Source organism: Nesoenas mayeri (genome assembly GCF_963082525.1).
Source record: "Nesoenas mayeri genome assembly, chromosome: 8".
Lineage (NCBI taxonomy): Eukaryota > Metazoa > Chordata > Aves > Columbiformes > Columbidae > Nesoenas > Nesoenas mayeri.
In genome coordinates, this window is record NC_137554.1 from 26,400,700 (window position 1) to 26,417,467 (window position 16,768).

Genomic DNA, 16,768 nt, shown 5'->3' on the forward strand with positions numbered 1-16,768 from the left:
TCCAGGTATTTCTGATGAGTCCCTTACCTGAGCTTTTAGCAGGTGATACAAGGGAGCAAGAATGACAGGCAGACAAACTGGGGGAGGGTTACTTATGTTCTAGTTTTATAACCCATTAAGTTTACATATCCTTGCCTTTATTGGTGTTGAAAAGGCAGGGAGTGCACGTCGTCGTTTTGTACTGTGTCTGATTAACATGTTCATACCTGTAGGACTTACACTGTTGATTTCCGTCGTTAAAGAAAGCGACGGTTGTGGATGGTCTTGGCGTGTTAGGGGAACAGATGATGGACTGAGATTGCTTTGGGGGATAACACCGACAAATCTCTCTTTCTCATCTTTTCTAGTAAGGTAGAATAAGAAATGCAGAATGCAGACTACAGATATCCCTCAGGAAAAACTGTACTTAATGGCCTGCAATCTTGATAATAATTCTAAAGAAATAGTCCCCAAAATGTTTCAGAAAACTGTTTTTTCCCCTTTTCCTTCAGTATGCTGCTTGGAGATGACAACCAAAAGGAAAATCATCGGCCGCCTGGTGCCCTGCCGGTGTTTTCGTGGCGAAGAAGAAATTGTCTCGGTGTTGGATTACTCTCACTGTGGCCTACAGCAGGTGCCAAAGGAGGTTTTTAACTTTGAGCGGACGTTAGAGGAACTTTACCTAGATGCCAATCAAATTGAGGAGCTACCCAAGGTAATCAGTGCTCTGCCTGTGATACACATGTCAAAGTCATGTCCTTAAACCTGTATTCAGCATGTGCTTCAGCTCTGAAATAGGGCTTGCTGTGGGAGGTCATGGCTATTAACTCTAGAGATTCAATTACAGTTTTCCAAATCTTTCTTCCTGCCCTCTCTGAAGAGCCCAGCCCAGTGAGACATGTTCTTGCTGTGAGGGGAGGAGAAGAGGCAGCCAATGAAGGCTTAAATTGGGAAATAAACAGTTGTTCAAAAGAAGTAGTTCTTGCACATCAAGTAATTAATGTGGCATTGGATACCTTGACCAGGAATACACTAATATATGAGGTAGCTGGTCTCCTGTTGGGATCCTCTGTAGCCCTGTAGTTAAAACGAGCTCTTTGTCAGCTGTTTATCCCTGTGAGAAGAACACCAGTGCTATATGACTAATAGTTTTATAATTGCAAATGTGGTCCTGCAATGAGATTACTTAAGTTATCCTTCCTGTGTAAAACTTCTTTCATGGAATCTTTAAATCTGTTCTTCTGTTGATTAATGTTTACTATGAGGAATGAAAAGTTACTGTAACTTAAGTGTTCTGGAAACAAAAGAGGGCAAGGTAGTGGAAAAACCAATTAAGGGTAGGTGCTGGCTGCATAATGAAGCGTGAAGTAATGTAAGCCATTCCTTAATTGAATTTTTCTCAACAATAATGAAAGATGCTTACAAGTCTTTAATTAAACATTGTTCCACTGTAATCCATTCTTCATCATCTCTCAACATATTTCTTTCCCACACTGCATAGAGGCTTCATATAATTTCTATTTACAAATGTAGAAAACGTACTTTTTCCATTACATGGAGTTCCTTTATTCGGATGTGATGGTTCATTGCTTCGGATTGCTCACTCCATCAAGAAATTCTTTACGGGCAGTGAGACAAGGTGGCTACAATCTGTTCAGTGGCAGGAGACTGGAGAGCTACCTTATCTCTGCTCCTGGAAGGGACAGCGAGAACCTGAGATGTTTTCTGTCCCCATAAATATGACATGGATTGTAGCCAAGGCCATTTTACTGCTAATGAACACCTTAAGGACTGCTTCTCTTTTAATGATAATACATGGTTAACCTTGGACATTTTCATCACGCTACTGAAGAATATAAAAAAGTGTCTCATGTAACGAGGGATTTTTGGAATATTTGTTTGGGGTCTCTTGAAGGTGTGCATTGCTAAATTGCTGTGTACAATGGAAGACAAACATATCAGGGCATCAAACGAGAGATATTCCATAATTCTATATGGAAAAACTGAGGGCCAAAGGTGAGGGGTCCAAACTGGTGAGACTGGGATGGAGGTGCAGGCTGGGAGGGTCAGAACTGAACGAGGGGTGCAGTGAACCTATGCTCTGTGTTGTGGTGTCACCTGCTTTGTGTTTGTTATTTGTGAAACTTGCCTTGGAGAGAAATACACACCTTGGAGAAATGTAAATATGCAGCCCTCTATTTTTTGCACCTCTTTTTTCTCATTTTTGTTATAAATAATATTTTGAAGCAAAGACGATATATTGAATCGGTCTTAAGTTTGGTAAATGCATCATTTAATGTAGCCTTGGCCTTGTATAATAGAAGATTGATGGGAGTGTTAATTTACTTTCTTTATACCATTCATAATTTTTTTTGTCTTAAACTTTTATTAATCATGACCATAAATTAAACAATTTAAGTAATTTCCTTTTCGGATTTTCTGCTTCAAATATTTTTTTGCTGCATTTGTCTGAACTATTTAATTAATTTTGTAGGAGAGAAAATGGCACCATATTAATTAAAATTAACTTTTGCATTACACGTTATGATCTACCACAGGGAGAACCTTCCTCTCTCTGTAAATGTGAATTCAAATAACTTCTTCCGGAGACAATTTGTTTTGTCAGTTTTCTATTATTTACCAAGGTTTATGTGCCTCTGAAGTTGCAATATTCTTTGGAAACAGTCTCTCATCAGAATGCTTTATCATGTTTAAAAATCTGATAAAAAAGCATGTGTAAAATCTCTGTTAAGTCCTTATCTACCTAGGCAGATGACACACTAGAAACTGATAAATTATTTTACATGAAACTGATGTATTAAACTTATTCAATCTGGTTTTTTTATTTATTTTACCTTACATTTTATGCATCATATATACACTTTATTTTTTCTCTGCTATCTTCATTGAAATTGATTTCTAATTCCTAATTTATGATAATTTTCTTTTAAGGACATATAGGATTGCTGTGTAATTCTTATTTTCTATTTTCCCCTAAATCTAGCCAAGTCTTTTATTTTATTTGCCTTTGACTTCATTATCGTGAGCTGCTGCTGCAAGTCTGTCCCTATTTGTATGAGTCAAATGAATCAGTGACTAATTAAAAAGAATATTGATTTTAATGAAGGCCGAGTCACTGGCAATGAGTATCCAGAAAAACATGAATGAGATGAAAATTCTCCTCAGCAGCTTTCCCTTATAAATATAAAGCAAAATCTGGACTCATTTGTGGTGGACAAAATTAGTTTACTTGTTAATGACTTAGGAAGAATTCATCTGTCTCTAACAACCAATTCTAGAAATAGCCACCTGTGTGTTTCGCCATCTCCCGTGTTGGTAAATTAGACACCAGAAATGCTCAATATGCCCCTGAAATTAGAGCTACAGTTAATGCTCAATTGTCTCCCTGAGAACAAGCAAAGCAACGGAAACCTGAATGGTACTGAGGTGATAACTGACGTACAGCTCACGTAGATGGCGAGCTGCTATAAATTAACTATATTTTCTCTTGCATTGCATTTGCTGTGTAAGTTAGCCTCCATTGAAGGCATTGAATACTTTTTCTATATCTGCCAATAAGAAATTGTGTTTCTGTTCTGCAAAGCTAAAAAGTGTTATTCCTTTGTGATTCTGACTTCACATTCCCCCGATATGTTGCCCAATCTATTCCACAGTTATTTCTGTGGAAAGTGAAAAGCAGAAATTTCATATTGTTCTCTCGTGGCCCTGGGAGCCAGCAGCTATCGCTGTGGAGTCAAGAGCTGCAGATATGCAGAATAATGCCTATTGTTGTAACTCCCATCCCAGCACTATTAGCACCACTTGGCTTCCATTCTGAAAGCAATAAAAGTATTATTTGGACATACAGTCTGACAATTATATCCAAATTGTGATGGCAAGGCCAGAAAGCACTAGAAACGGAGAAAGACACCTTTTGAAAATCCAATGGGTAAAAAAAAAAAAAAAAAAAAGGGCAATTTTGGGCCTACATACCTGTATTCACGCTCTCGTATTCTTTCTGAGACAACAGTACATCATAAAATTACTCCCAAGGGAATATTTTTTATTACACTACTTCACTCACCTGTTCAAAAGCCTCATATCTGTTCCGATATTGTCCACACTTTAGGTTCCAAGCCTTCCTTGGCTTTTAATAAAATAATTCTCTCTGGGAACATGCCCTGGGAATTCCATTTTGCAGGTATAATAGCATTGGAATGATTTGTATGTGCACCAGATATCTGCAGAGTCCTTGTGCTGAACATTCCTCATGTCTACAGCTGTTCTCAGTACGGTGCTGAAAATGTCCAGAGCAAACCCCAGCGCCTGTAATTTCATCATTCCCAGTCTTGTCCAAATTGATGAGTTTCCATTAAAAAAGCAGGTGCTCTCAGATGCATTGCAAAGGGATTCCTCATGCTCTGCAGAGAGATTTCCCTTTATTACCATTGTCTGCAAGTAGAAATGTATATCCCAGTTTGGCTTCTTGGGCATACAGAAATTCTTCTGGCTGATCTATACTGGGAAGGGCAGGCCCCAGTATGGAAATGGTTCAGTTACTGGGCTGTAGTACTGGGTGCGTCTCATGGGAACCTGAGAAAACTGTCAATACAAAAATACAAAAGCATTTTGAGAAGTGTCTCTCAGTAAAAAGGCTCTTTCATACCTGGTACCAGTTGATGGTGTGTTGTGCTCCTCAGTCTGAGCAGTTTTTATTCACCCAATTCCCTCTCAGGCTTCTGAGGAGAGATTATCTTGAAGAAGAAACAGGATTTCTCTAAAGGATTCTGAATTACCGCAGAAAAAAGCAGTTTCAAAATTATCTAAATGTTCCTTGCAGTGAAGTGCCAGGTTGGCGTTTGTACACCATTTTGTGTTAATTTTCTGCTCTCCAGACAATTTGCTGAGTTTATCATATAGGCAATGGAATTATTATGCATTTTCAAATAGCCTAGAAACGAGTATATAGACTCTATACCTCCACTGGGCTTGAAGAAGCTCTAAGCTACTCTGGCAAAAAATTAAACCTGCTTGTTCTTCATATACAACAGCTCTGACTGTGCAGGACAGTGTCCATACATGTGAAATCACTTTTCCTGGCTGCTGTTTGTATGGTGGTTTTATTAATTTTTGCATGTGCAAGGTGTTGGATGAGATAGTGAAGTTTCTTGAAGAAAACAGCAATGTTAAATAGGTGCTTTCAAGGTGATGTATTGATTACTTCAGGTTGAAAGGAGGATTTGGTTTTGCAGTGGAAATTCTTATGTAGCAAATGTAATTTTGTGGTAGTTGTTGCTTCTGTGTATCAATAATGAACCCAAACTGATCTTTTTCCTGTAAACCCTATAAAGAATCTTTTTGTGTTGCAGCAACTGTTCAACTGTCAAGCTTTACGCAAACTGAGTATTCCGGACAACGACCTCTCCAGCCTGCCCACCACCATTGCCAGCTTAGTTAATCTCAAAGAACTCGATATCAGTAAAAATGGTAAGAGATCAAAAGTATCAAGTGTTTTAAAGAATTGTAATGAATGTGAACCATGATGGAGTTTTCATTCCTAATGATTGACAAACTTGCGCTCTAGAAATCTTTTTCTAGGTTGTATATTGTTTTCCTGTCTGACACTTTTGAGAAGTCTGGGTTGATATCTACATAATATATCATAGATATCTATCATAGTATATATAGATATCTAGCATAGTATCCTGCAATGACTTGTGAGTGATAAACATCATGAATAGGAGTGGGAGCCCATTTGTCAGTGCACTGTGAACTGTTCTGCTTTCCAGAGTGGCTTTGCACTCACAGAGCTCTCGTGTGATGTGTTTAAACACATAAGGCTGCAGGTGAACAACTACCAGGATTTATGGAGCCAGTGACTGATTTACTGATGTGCATTTCCATATTTATGTGCCTCAGAACCTTTGCATGTCTACACTTAAGTGCCTTTGTTTGGAAAATGAGGCTTAGGCACTCTTGGAAATTTGGAAAACTTTCTCATCAGTTGAGGCTGAGAGACTCTCAGGATTAGATGAGTGTTCTGGAGAGAGAGGGAGGCAAAGGAGAAAAAGACAAGCAGGTCAGAATGAAATGAAAGGCACAAATATCAGTATAAATTGTGTTACTGGTTAACTCTGGAAGATTATATAAATCAGGCATTAGCATCACAGTTTTAGAACAAAGCCTATTATCTTTTTTTGGTGTATTTATTTAGTGCTTAATTATCGTTTAGATTATAATACTAAAATATGCTTATTCTTCCTGTTATACTTTAAGTCTGATCTGAAAATGCCAAATGAACTCATTTATGAACAAAACAAGATAAAGAGTTTTTTTATGTGTGTATAATAATTCTTTCAATATTTTTCTAGGAATTCAAGATTTTCCAGAAAATATTAAATGTTGTAAGTGTTTAACTATCATTGAAGCCAGCGTCAATCCAGTCTCTAAGTAAGTATCAGTATCTTGTGTTTCTGTACAGCAAGGGCAGAAAATTTACACTAAGTGAACTAAAATGTCCAGGCCTTGAGTCAAGTTCATTTGCTTCGTGTATTTGGGAAGTAAAGCTGTACAGCATCCTCACATACAGTAATCTCTTGTCTGGGACTTTGACAACCCTCATTCCTTCCAAAAACTTGCAATAATCGTAACAAAGAATATGTGGTGTAATTGCGTGATTTATAAAATGAGAGAGAGAAAGGAAGAAAGAAAGAAAACACCTTTGGCTTAAACTCTCAGCTAGGAAGGGAAAAAAGGCTGTCGTAGCTTGAATGTGCCAGGCGTTTGAACTTTGTGGTTATAGCAACATGGAAAAGAAGCAAACAGGTAAAAGTGTTGTCCGTAACGAGTAAGTTCTTGAGAATTTGGGGAGAAAAAGAAGGCGAGAACATCATCTTTCTCTTTCTAAATATACATTCTTATTATTTCCATAGCAACTTTGGTGTGAGCATTAAGGTTTTAACTGTTTTTTTAGGCTGCCAGATGGCTTCACACAACTGCTAAATTTGACCCAGCTCTATCTCAATGATGCCTTTTTGGAGTTTCTCCCAGCCAACTTTGGAAGGTAAGTTAGTCATCACAGCACCTCACTCTTTCATATCAACCCAGTTTAGATTTTAGTAGACCATTTTGAAGCTGTATTCTTTTTAACAAAGCAAAGCAAAACCAAACCAACCAAAAACCCAACAAACACTAATAAAATAACCCACAACCCCCCACCAAAATTAAAAAAAAAAATTGGCTTCCCAGCCTTATTTTGATGAATGATTGTTGTTGGAGAGGATGTTATGTCAGCAAGAATTTTATGCTGAACTGGTGCAGTTTGGTGGTTTAGGGAAAAGGTAAGGAGTGGAAATTGAAGAAGAGGCACATCCTCGATCAAATATGTTATTAAATTGTGGCAAGGGCAGAAAATAACACTATGGTCTGTGCCTATTGAAAAATGAAGAGAAAGAAAAAGCATTGTGAGTCAGAAAGAAAGAAAGAAAGAAATGAGGAAAAGAAAAATGTGAAAGCAAGACCAAGAGAGAAGATTCAAAAGACAGCAGAGCAGAATGGGTGTAGAATGAGAGTAAAAAGAAATGCAGCAAAAACTGAGCCCAAAAGTGTTAGATAAGGACAAGGCAGAAGGGGGAAATCCAAGTTAACACAGTTTGCTCTGCCCATTTTGGAGGGCAGCAGAAACCCATGGATCCTCACCTGTGCAGCTCTTGCAGAAACAGCACACTTATTCCATTTACTCGGGTGAGGGGACACTTGCCCATTCTGCCCTTGGATTGTCCTGTTGCCCAAACATCTCAGAAGGCAAAGGATTAACAGAGGAAATATATAATGCTATTACAGAATTCATCTGGTATTGTTTTTTTCCTGATCCATCCAGCCACCTGTAGGTGTGTTTTATTGTTCAGCTAGGAGCATCAACTCAGCACTGCAAAATGAATCCTGAGGTGACATGGTCGGTGTGGCAATGCCATTAGTATGCTGGGGCACTGAGAAATGGAGCGTGCTGCTCTATCAGCGTTTGCTCCTGGGCCTGTCAGTGAGCAGAGCTGAGTGGGGCTTCCCTGAACACCTTGCAGAAAATCCTGCTTGAAGAGAGACGAAGAAAAATGGTCATTGTTTGCATTTGATGAGCGTTTGGGATATCAGAGTAAATCCTAAGACAGCCTGATTCTGCAGTTTGGAATCAGACGTTATGTTCAAATGCCAAGGAGAAACACATGTACAAAACACCCTGCAATGTATCAATGTGTAGTGTTTATATTCATTCTGCTTTCTCAAGCCTTGCTAGTTCTTTGTCTCATATTCTAAATCTTTTAGCAGAAAGCACTAACTATTTTTTTCTTTCACAAATACAAAGTTTGTCTAAAAGAAATGGCGTTAGTTCCAGTTGTGGTCATTGTTCCTTTATTATTATTCTACTCCTATATTCTCTATTTACTGTCTTGCATTTACAAATCCTTGTCATGATTCCAAAGCTTCCCACACTGACACACAGACATTGCTCTTTTTTTTCTTACTAACTCTTGAACTGTATCTCCCTTATTGCTCTTCTGGACTTTTTAGTGCTTTCTTTACATCCTCTGGTACAATAATGTTCAGTTAGGCTGAATATTATTTTTCACATTTATTCACATTTTCAATTTATTCACATTTAGCCATGTGAATAAAGGCAAGAGGAGTTTGGGTAAAGGCAGATGTGTCCTTATCTGCAGCTGTGTCCTCACACAAAGCTCTTGAGTTCTGAATACAGTTTGTGTCATATTCAGCCCCACGATAACTGGACATCTTACTCATGTGCATTAAGCGGACTCTTTTTTGTTGAAATAAGTAGTTTCAAATCATTCTTCTGCAGTCATGAACAAATTCATTGAATGAACTAATTGTTTTCTATCGTATTTCTAGACTTGTCAAATTGCGAATTTTGGAGTTAAGAGAAAATCACTTGAAAACTCTACCAAAGTAAGTGATTGAATATTTACAACAGTCTCTTTCACCAGAAATTTCCAAAAGTGCAAAATATTTTTTTGTTAGCAATGCAATGATGTCATTTTTTTTCAGAGTGATTTTTTTTTCCATGGTGGAAAGACATTTTGCCGAAGTTTTTTAGCAAAAAGCAAGCATAGAATAGAAGATGGAGACTGGTACATTGGCTGACGGTAGCTCAATGTGCAAAATCTATAACATTTGAAAAGATGAGATGTAAACAAAATTGGAAAACAACATGTGAGATAACCCTGGTCAGTGATTACATGACAGTATTTTCCTGATCAAGAAGTAATCTGATGTGTTGAGAACCTACTCAATGTAACCTCAGTAGAACAGTCTCCTTGTATGATCTGTACAGAACTGAAATGTATTTGGTGGTTTACAATACTATTTAGAAACCGGTATCATTGGAATATTGAAGGACTGTCAGTTTGGTAGTGTTACTTACTTATGAAAAAGGTTGCTATAATTTGACCAACATTTAAATAATATTTTGAAAAGGAACCAGTAAAGAAATGAAAAAATAAATCTGTACACCTCCCATGCTAAATACAAGAATTTGCACTGCATAAAGCAAGGAATATGATTTTCTGTTCAGACCAGCACTATTTAATTGTTTCCTGTAACAGCAATGAAAGCAATGAAAAAATCACCATGGATTTGGGATTGTTATAGATGGGGTTGTATGTCCCCATCACAAGTGAGACTTAGAGCGGTAGCAATAGACCGTATTTATGAAATGTTGCTAATACTGAATCACATGTCATTTAGCTCATTTAAGGGCCCCCTTCCTATCAGGCACACATTTCTCACCATCTCCTGCACAGGCACTTTGTCTGTGCTGGGATATAGTGACATTTTCTCTAATTCCTGCGGGTTTTTATCCACAGCACTCGCCTTTTTGAAGGAAAGTCGGGTTTGTGTTAGCGGCAAAGTTCTTTAGAGCCGTGTCATACACGTTTTTCTACCAACTTTCTATTTCTGCTGTTCTGAGTTACGTTTATGATTTTGAAAAACAAAATAAAGCTTCAATCTGCTACCAAAGTGTTCATTTGCATTTAAAAATGAGACCTGTCCAAGACAGCAGTTTTGCAGCCTTTAAGGTCTTTATCATCTGAAAGGCTGCGTAACATACATGCTGCAGTATGTACACGGTATCTAACCACCTCTTGAATATCAGTCTCTTTTAAGAGGGAATTGCATAGTCTCTGTATCTAGAAGGTGCTTGTCAGAATAAAAGGCTGTGTGTGTACTAGGACTGAAGAATCAGAATTCTACAACAGAGGAATTTTGATCAAACAGAATATTTCTGGATTGGAATATTTCCATTCCCACGGAAGATGATAACAGACTTGTTACTGAATTCAGTGGGAGCAGGGTTGGGATTGTGTATTGTTGTTACTAATAAAAATATGTATTTTTTCCTGTGCTACATGGTGTTAACAGGCAGATTTTGTCAAGTTTGGCAGTTGTTTGGTACCTAAGTGCAGCAGCCTCTGGTTCAGTAGCACAAAGTTTGCTGAGGTGGCCGAGCGAGACTTTTCCCACTGTGTGATTCTGAAATTGGGGGAGTTCTGTGGTTCTTGTAACCAAGGGAAATGTTATTTGTAGGTGTGTTTGTTCTCTGCTCTTTGTGGTGTCAGAAGCCTTTGCTATGATATAATACTTGAAGGCTTGCTTTCTTATCCTACAATTTGTTAGATGTGTCATGAATCAGATAACCTGATTATATTTGTAGTTTGTCCAGTCATTCCAATGTAAGAAAAGACATCAAAAGGAAGGCAAATAAATAATATTAATCTTGTAATTTGGCTTTTAAATAGATGTGAAATGTACTGTAAAACTGTCTTATGTAGCTTGCGCTCAGTACTATTACCATGTTAAGTGGAACTTAAAAGATGTTATCAAAAAACGGATCATATTCTTTCATCTGTTCTGTGCTGTAAAAAATATATATAAAGAATTTTTAAAGGAAATATTTAGCACTTTGGCATAAACAGGAGTTAAATGTGCCTTGTGTTTAACGTAGCTCTAATTTTGTTATGTTTAGAATCATAGAAGCGTTTTAGTTGGAAGAGACCCTCAGGATCATCAAGTCCAACCATAACCCAACCAACTCTTGCACTAGCAAGAGGTTCTCTGAGAACCTCGTCTAAACGCCTTTTAAACCCCTCCAGGGATGGTGACTCCACCACTGCCCTGGGCAGCCTGTTCCAATGCCCGATAGACCTTTCTGGGAAGAATTTTTTCCTACTATCATACTAAATCAGCAGTCAAGATTGTTGTAAAATGTATCCATAGTAACTGAATGCAAAATGTTCTAAAATTATCAACAAAAATATGAGATTAAGCACTAATTGTTACTGGCGGGCAGGTAGCTCTCCAGCCAGACAGATCCCCAGTGCCCCTCTTCAGTCCATCCTGCATTCAAAATGAGAGCTTCCCTTGCTTGAATTTGCTGACACAATTTTACGGCATCTGAAACACGTCCAAACATATCACTGAATTCCCAGACACTTTCCTGACAGAAAATTAGTGAAGCATTGTTCATAAAATGTTTTGAAGATTGTTCTGATTTCCTCTGACGAGCACCCCCCAAACATTCCAAATGACACCGTCATGCTCTGTCGTCCGGGGCTGCAGATGTTCATTGCTCTTCAGATGACAATGTTGCAGGATGGTCTTGTTTTCTGCCAGCAGGACTTTCTCCTCAGGAAATACTACTAGTCTTACAAATAGTTTCGACACACTGAAAATATTCGTATGTTTAGTCTACAGATCTTCAGAATACTGTTTTTGAAAAATCAGTTATTTATTTCCTCTCTTATATGGTTTGATTAACAATTATTATTGATGCTGCCTTCCAGGACCTTTTGAGCATTTAGAAATACTTGGAAATCCCTGGCCAATATTGGAAAGCATTTCTGATGTTTTAGTAAAGCTTTAATTTGTACACCAAAAATAGAAATATAAGTCTTTTTAATTTCTGTTCACTGTTTCAGAGCATTTGTGAGATTCTGACCAAGTTTCTTACATCAGAACAATGTTACTACCTAGATCGCAGGGTTGTCTGTTGGAGTGAAGAACAAACAAAGATAAATTTTTATTATTCTGGGTGGATAGAAGTGTAGTTTACTGGCTGTAAGAATGTGTAATGGGATGGTGTTTCATAGCTTGTGGCTCCCTAGTGTTCTGTGCTGTACCACTGCCCTACAAATGTGTATTTGCAGCTCCAGGTGAGGTTTTCCAGTTGCCAGTGGGCTCTGCGTGTTCTGTCCGACTCGTTTAGTATTACCCATGTTGTTCAGTATTTGTCATCTGTGTAGGTGTTGCCGGGGAATGTCAGTGAACATGTCAGCATCTCTGGGTTCAGCGTGTAACAACCACTGATTGCAGTTGTACTTGTCATCTGGTGTGTCTGGTGAAACAGAAAACACCTCATTTGAAAGTTTTTTCTGAAGTTTATAAGAAAAAATAACAGTATAATACCACTATGTTTTCCCACTGTTTGGTGAGTGAATTTTACTGAATGTGCAAGAGTTCAGGCGGTAAGCACTGCTATTTGAGTCAGCGTGACCACATGGATGCCAAAACAAAAAATCTCCTCCTTGTAGTCCTCAGGTATCCTTGGCTTTCAGTATTCTTTGAATTTTAATTTTAAGCATTTTCCAAGTTGTGAGGAGCATTGTAGGACCTGTATCTTTCCCCGTGTGGGACATGGGGCTTTTTATTGCAATTTTTTAAAGCAGTGTTTTTTCTTTGAAGAAAACAGTATAAGACAAAGCACAGAAAGTAAACCTTTTCCTACCAGTAATTGTTTCTGGAAAGTTATTTCAAACTAGTTGAATGGAAGTTCCCAGTGGGTACCAATACAGGAGTCATGTTTGTGCTGCCTGCGCTGGAAAAAACAACTTGATATGATGATGAGTCAACCTGAAATCGTGCAGCAGCTGCAGCCCCTGTGTTCCACCAGCCCTCGGGTTCCATCGCTTCGGTTCTTATGGCTGTTCGAGGCCAGGGGCCATTTTCTGGATGTTTTGTTGTAATAAGTGTACTCTTAGACAGTACATCTTCCAAATACAGTCCGCTATTCTCCAGAACTAACTCTCCAAGAGTTAATGTTCAAATTGGATGTAAATCCAGAATATTGAAAAGTATGTATTGCTATTGTTCTTCTGCCAAAGGGCAGCTGGTTAAATCCTGGTGTTGTCTTTGGTTTTGGTTGTTGTTTTGTTTGGTTTTGTTTTTTCCCTTTGTAAGTGGTAAGGTGGTTATATTAGTCAGACTTCACGTTAGCACAGACTGTATTTTCATTTCTGTCTTGACTGTTTTCCCAGAGTTTGAGTATAACTTGGTTTGTGCATTGGTAATAAAGACTGAGATAAATCTCTGTCATAAATATTAATTGCTCTTTATAGAAACAGATGTCAGCAGACCTGCCACCCCTAAACGGGATGTTTTGGGACATCAAGATCCTGTTGAATCCCTGAGAGCAATTAGGAATATTTCATATCTCAGTCAGAATCTGGAAACTGTACCTGTGCTGTTTGCACTCAGCAGCAGGTAGCTGCCTGTATTTTTTCAGAAATCTTGTAAAATAAAGTACTTAGTATGATCTTTGCTCTTAGAGCTGTTTGGGCTGAAGAAAACACCTCTTCAGGGTTTTGTGGGATTTCTTTCAGTAGAGACTTGTAAAACTGAAAAATTGCAGAAACCGCATTTGTAAGTGGTGAGTCACTAGTGTCTGAGAACCTGTAGGTGCTGGTAATTGATGAGAAAATACTTGTATTTGTTGTATTCATCCTAATGACTCACTGTTTCGCAACTGAACCTGTGGCTTCTCATCTCTTCTTCGGTTTTCTTGACAGTAGGTGTTACAGCTATTGTTTTTCTGCAATACCCTGCTGTTAGGAAATAATGTACAAAGGGAGGTGGAGCCCTAGCAGCTGATGTTGGAGAAAAACAAGATTTCTCTTGGTCTTCAGCTACTGCTGAGAATCAATTTGCTTTGTGAAGAGTAACAATTGTAGATCAAGTTCTCAAGTACAGTCTCTAAAATTGGAAGAACTATGTAATTCTGAAGACGAGAGCAATTAAAAACTAGGTGAAATTTAGTAGTACAGTGTGTGAAGTCATGTACCGTGGGACTAATAGGAATTTATGTTATAAATTGGGAGTTCCTTAAACAGGAATCATATTGGAAAAAAAAGATACAAACGTATTAGTAGGATGTAAAATGTCTGTGAGTCATTGGTCTAATAGAGCCATGACAATGCCAAATATTCTTTGTGAAAGTATTTTCACTAGCACAAAGAAGCTTTTATGACATTGTATAAAAAAATGAGAGAGGCTTCATTTGGAAAAGCTCCGAATGGAATGAGGATGAGAAACAGATAAACAAGGTCCTCTTCTGATAGGAAAAATAATGAATGCAGAATGTGTTATATGCAAGAGCCTAAAATAACGTGTTACTTAATCTAAGAAAACGAATTGAAGAGAGATCTGTTGGTGTTTGTCTCTACACATGGAGTCAAGGTTCTGCCCCTCTACTCTGCTCCGGTGAGATCCCACCTGCAATCCTGCACCTGGCTCTGGGTCCTCAGCACAGGACAGACCTGGAGCTGCTGGAGAGGGGCCAGAGGAGCCACAGAAATGATCCGAGGCTGGAGCAGCTCTGCTGGGAGGACAGGCTGAGAGAGTTGGGGTGTTCAGCTGGAGAACAGAAGCTCCGGGGAGAACTTATTACACCTTTCCATGCTTAAAAGGGGCCCATAAGGAAGATGGGGACAGAGTTTTGAGCAGGACCTGTTGCAATAGGAGAAGGGGTGATGGTTTTAAACTAAAGGAGGGAGATTTGGGCAGGACATGAGGAAGAAATTGTCACCTCTGAGGGTGGTGAGAGCCTGTCCCAGGTTGGCCAGAGAGGTGGTGGATGAACCATCCCTGGAGACATCCCAGGCCAGGCTGGATGGGGCTCTGAGCAACCTGAGCTGGTGAAGATGTCCCTGCTCATGGCAGGGGTGGCACTGGGGGAGCTGGGAAGGTACCTTCAACACAAACCCTTCTATGAACTTGGGAGAGAGCTATTTCTGCCTGGACAAAGGCAGAATAAGAAATGAGGCTAACCTGGCCATGTGAGGTGGGAATTTGGAAGTTTCCAGAGTATCTGAGTCATCAGTACCTTCTCCCTCCTCCTTTTAAGACTAAACTCATCACTCTACATTTAGCTGAAGGACAACAGCAGCACTTTTGGCTTGGGCTGGGTCTCCCCAGTGCAGACCACTGGAGGTGGCCCCTGGGCTGTCACCCAGCTGCCAGAGGGACTGGATATGAGTGTCCTGGCAGCAGGACATGCAGGGACATGCATTCTGCTACATAGAACAAATTTTGGTGGTTATTAAGCAAACTGGCTGAAATCAACCAGAAATGGTAATTTTTTACCACAAATGCTCTAACTACATTGTAAGGTTCTTTGTGTTGATCGGCACTTTGATCTTCCTCTGAATATTCATTGTTCTCTTGTTCTGTGTTGTTTCAAATCAGTACATTTCTGAAAGAGACTTATATTCCAATTATCCCCTTGGTTTGCAATTATTTTAGTGCAATCTTCCTGCATTTCCAAAATACTTCATACCTGTAGTTTTACTCCTGGTTTGACTCAGGAATACAAGGACTTTATGGAAGTGATAGTGATGATAAAGTTTTGATTCGGTTGTTTTTCATCTTTCTTTTCTTAAAATTAGCCATTTTATATCGATATACTTTCAGTCTTAAAATGTAAACTTGTTTTTTTTTTTATTCTTGATTGCACATTTCTAGGCTTTGATCATAATAAAATATAACCATGTGAAAATACAGGCAATATGTTTTAGCCACGCAGTCATATTTCTGAGAATTGCTGCTAATAAGTATGTTTGCTGTCACATTCAGGCTACTTGGAAAATCATTGTTTAAACTTACCTGTTGTAGGCAATATAATGTAAAGTGGTAATTTTCTGTTTTGCCTTTTTCTGCCAATGTCTCAAGTTGTAAAGAATCTCTGGGTTTAACTGCCACTAGTTACATTGTAACAGGACTCTGGGCATTCTGGTTCCACAAAAGTGGTTCTCCAAAATTGTATGAAAACTAAACCTTCCTATTTTTGTATAATATTTTTACTATTGATGCTTGAATACCTTCCTTGATAAAGGGCAATGAATATGTTTTCTTCCAATGATTTGAAAGCACAGGTCAGTCTTATCCAAAGTTTTCCATAAAAAAATATTTCAAAGAGAAATGGAAAGAAGAAGGATGAGATCTATTAAGATTTTCCTCTGGGTAATGAATGAAGGTGTGAAAACAATTTTGGTGAATATATAATGAAGGTATGTGTTGCAGCTTCACAGTTAAATATATATTGTAACAAAAACTTAAGGGGGAAGACAAAGAATCCCATTTTCCACCCAGAAGAATTCACTCTTACGAAATTTCATCAAATTGAGTTTTTCTTTGAATTCCAAGTTTACTTTTAATTTTTCTCTAAATGCAAGTGTGAAAATTTGACATTTTTCTCTAACATTCTATGCATTTCTTTCCATTTATTTCTTTCCCCCAAAATTTAGAGATAGAACCATAGAAAGCAGCAGCTCTATAGCATGGTGGTGGGGAGTACACATGTTCTTTTATTCCTCCCACCCCCCCAGGCAATTTATTTATTTTAAGAACTGATTAAATTAAAAAAAAAATTAAAAGGATATTATTTCTTTTATTCCCTGATGTAGCAAAACTGTAGCTCTTTCACACCTGAAAAATGAACCAGAAT

At 38.3% G+C, this 16,768-nt stretch overlaps 1 protein-coding gene across 4 annotated transcripts in view; it reads left to right on the plus strand.

Moving 5' to 3' along the window:
* Positions 1–499: 499 nt before the first annotated feature.
* The window catches only part of LRRC7 (leucine rich repeat containing 7), a gene marked incomplete at its 3' end in the record, with an annotated part of 75,364 nt that continues 59,095 nt past the window's right edge, over positions 500–16,768 (plus strand). For 3 of the 4 annotated variants that reach the window (XM_080349000.1, XM_080349001.1, XM_080349002.1), the window contains exons 1-5: positions 500–694; positions 5,349–5,466; positions 6,351–6,429; positions 6,953–7,042; positions 8,884–8,940. In XM_080349000.1, coding sequence (XP_080205126.1) covers positions 506–694; positions 5,349–5,466; positions 6,351–6,429; positions 6,953–7,042; positions 8,884–8,940 — 533 coding nt within the window. In that variant the 5' untranslated portion in view covers positions 500–505. The remainder of the gene's footprint in view (positions 695–5,348; positions 5,467–6,350; positions 6,430–6,952; positions 7,043–8,883; positions 8,941–16,768) is intronic. The other variant, XM_080348999.1, reaches the window with a different exon arrangement.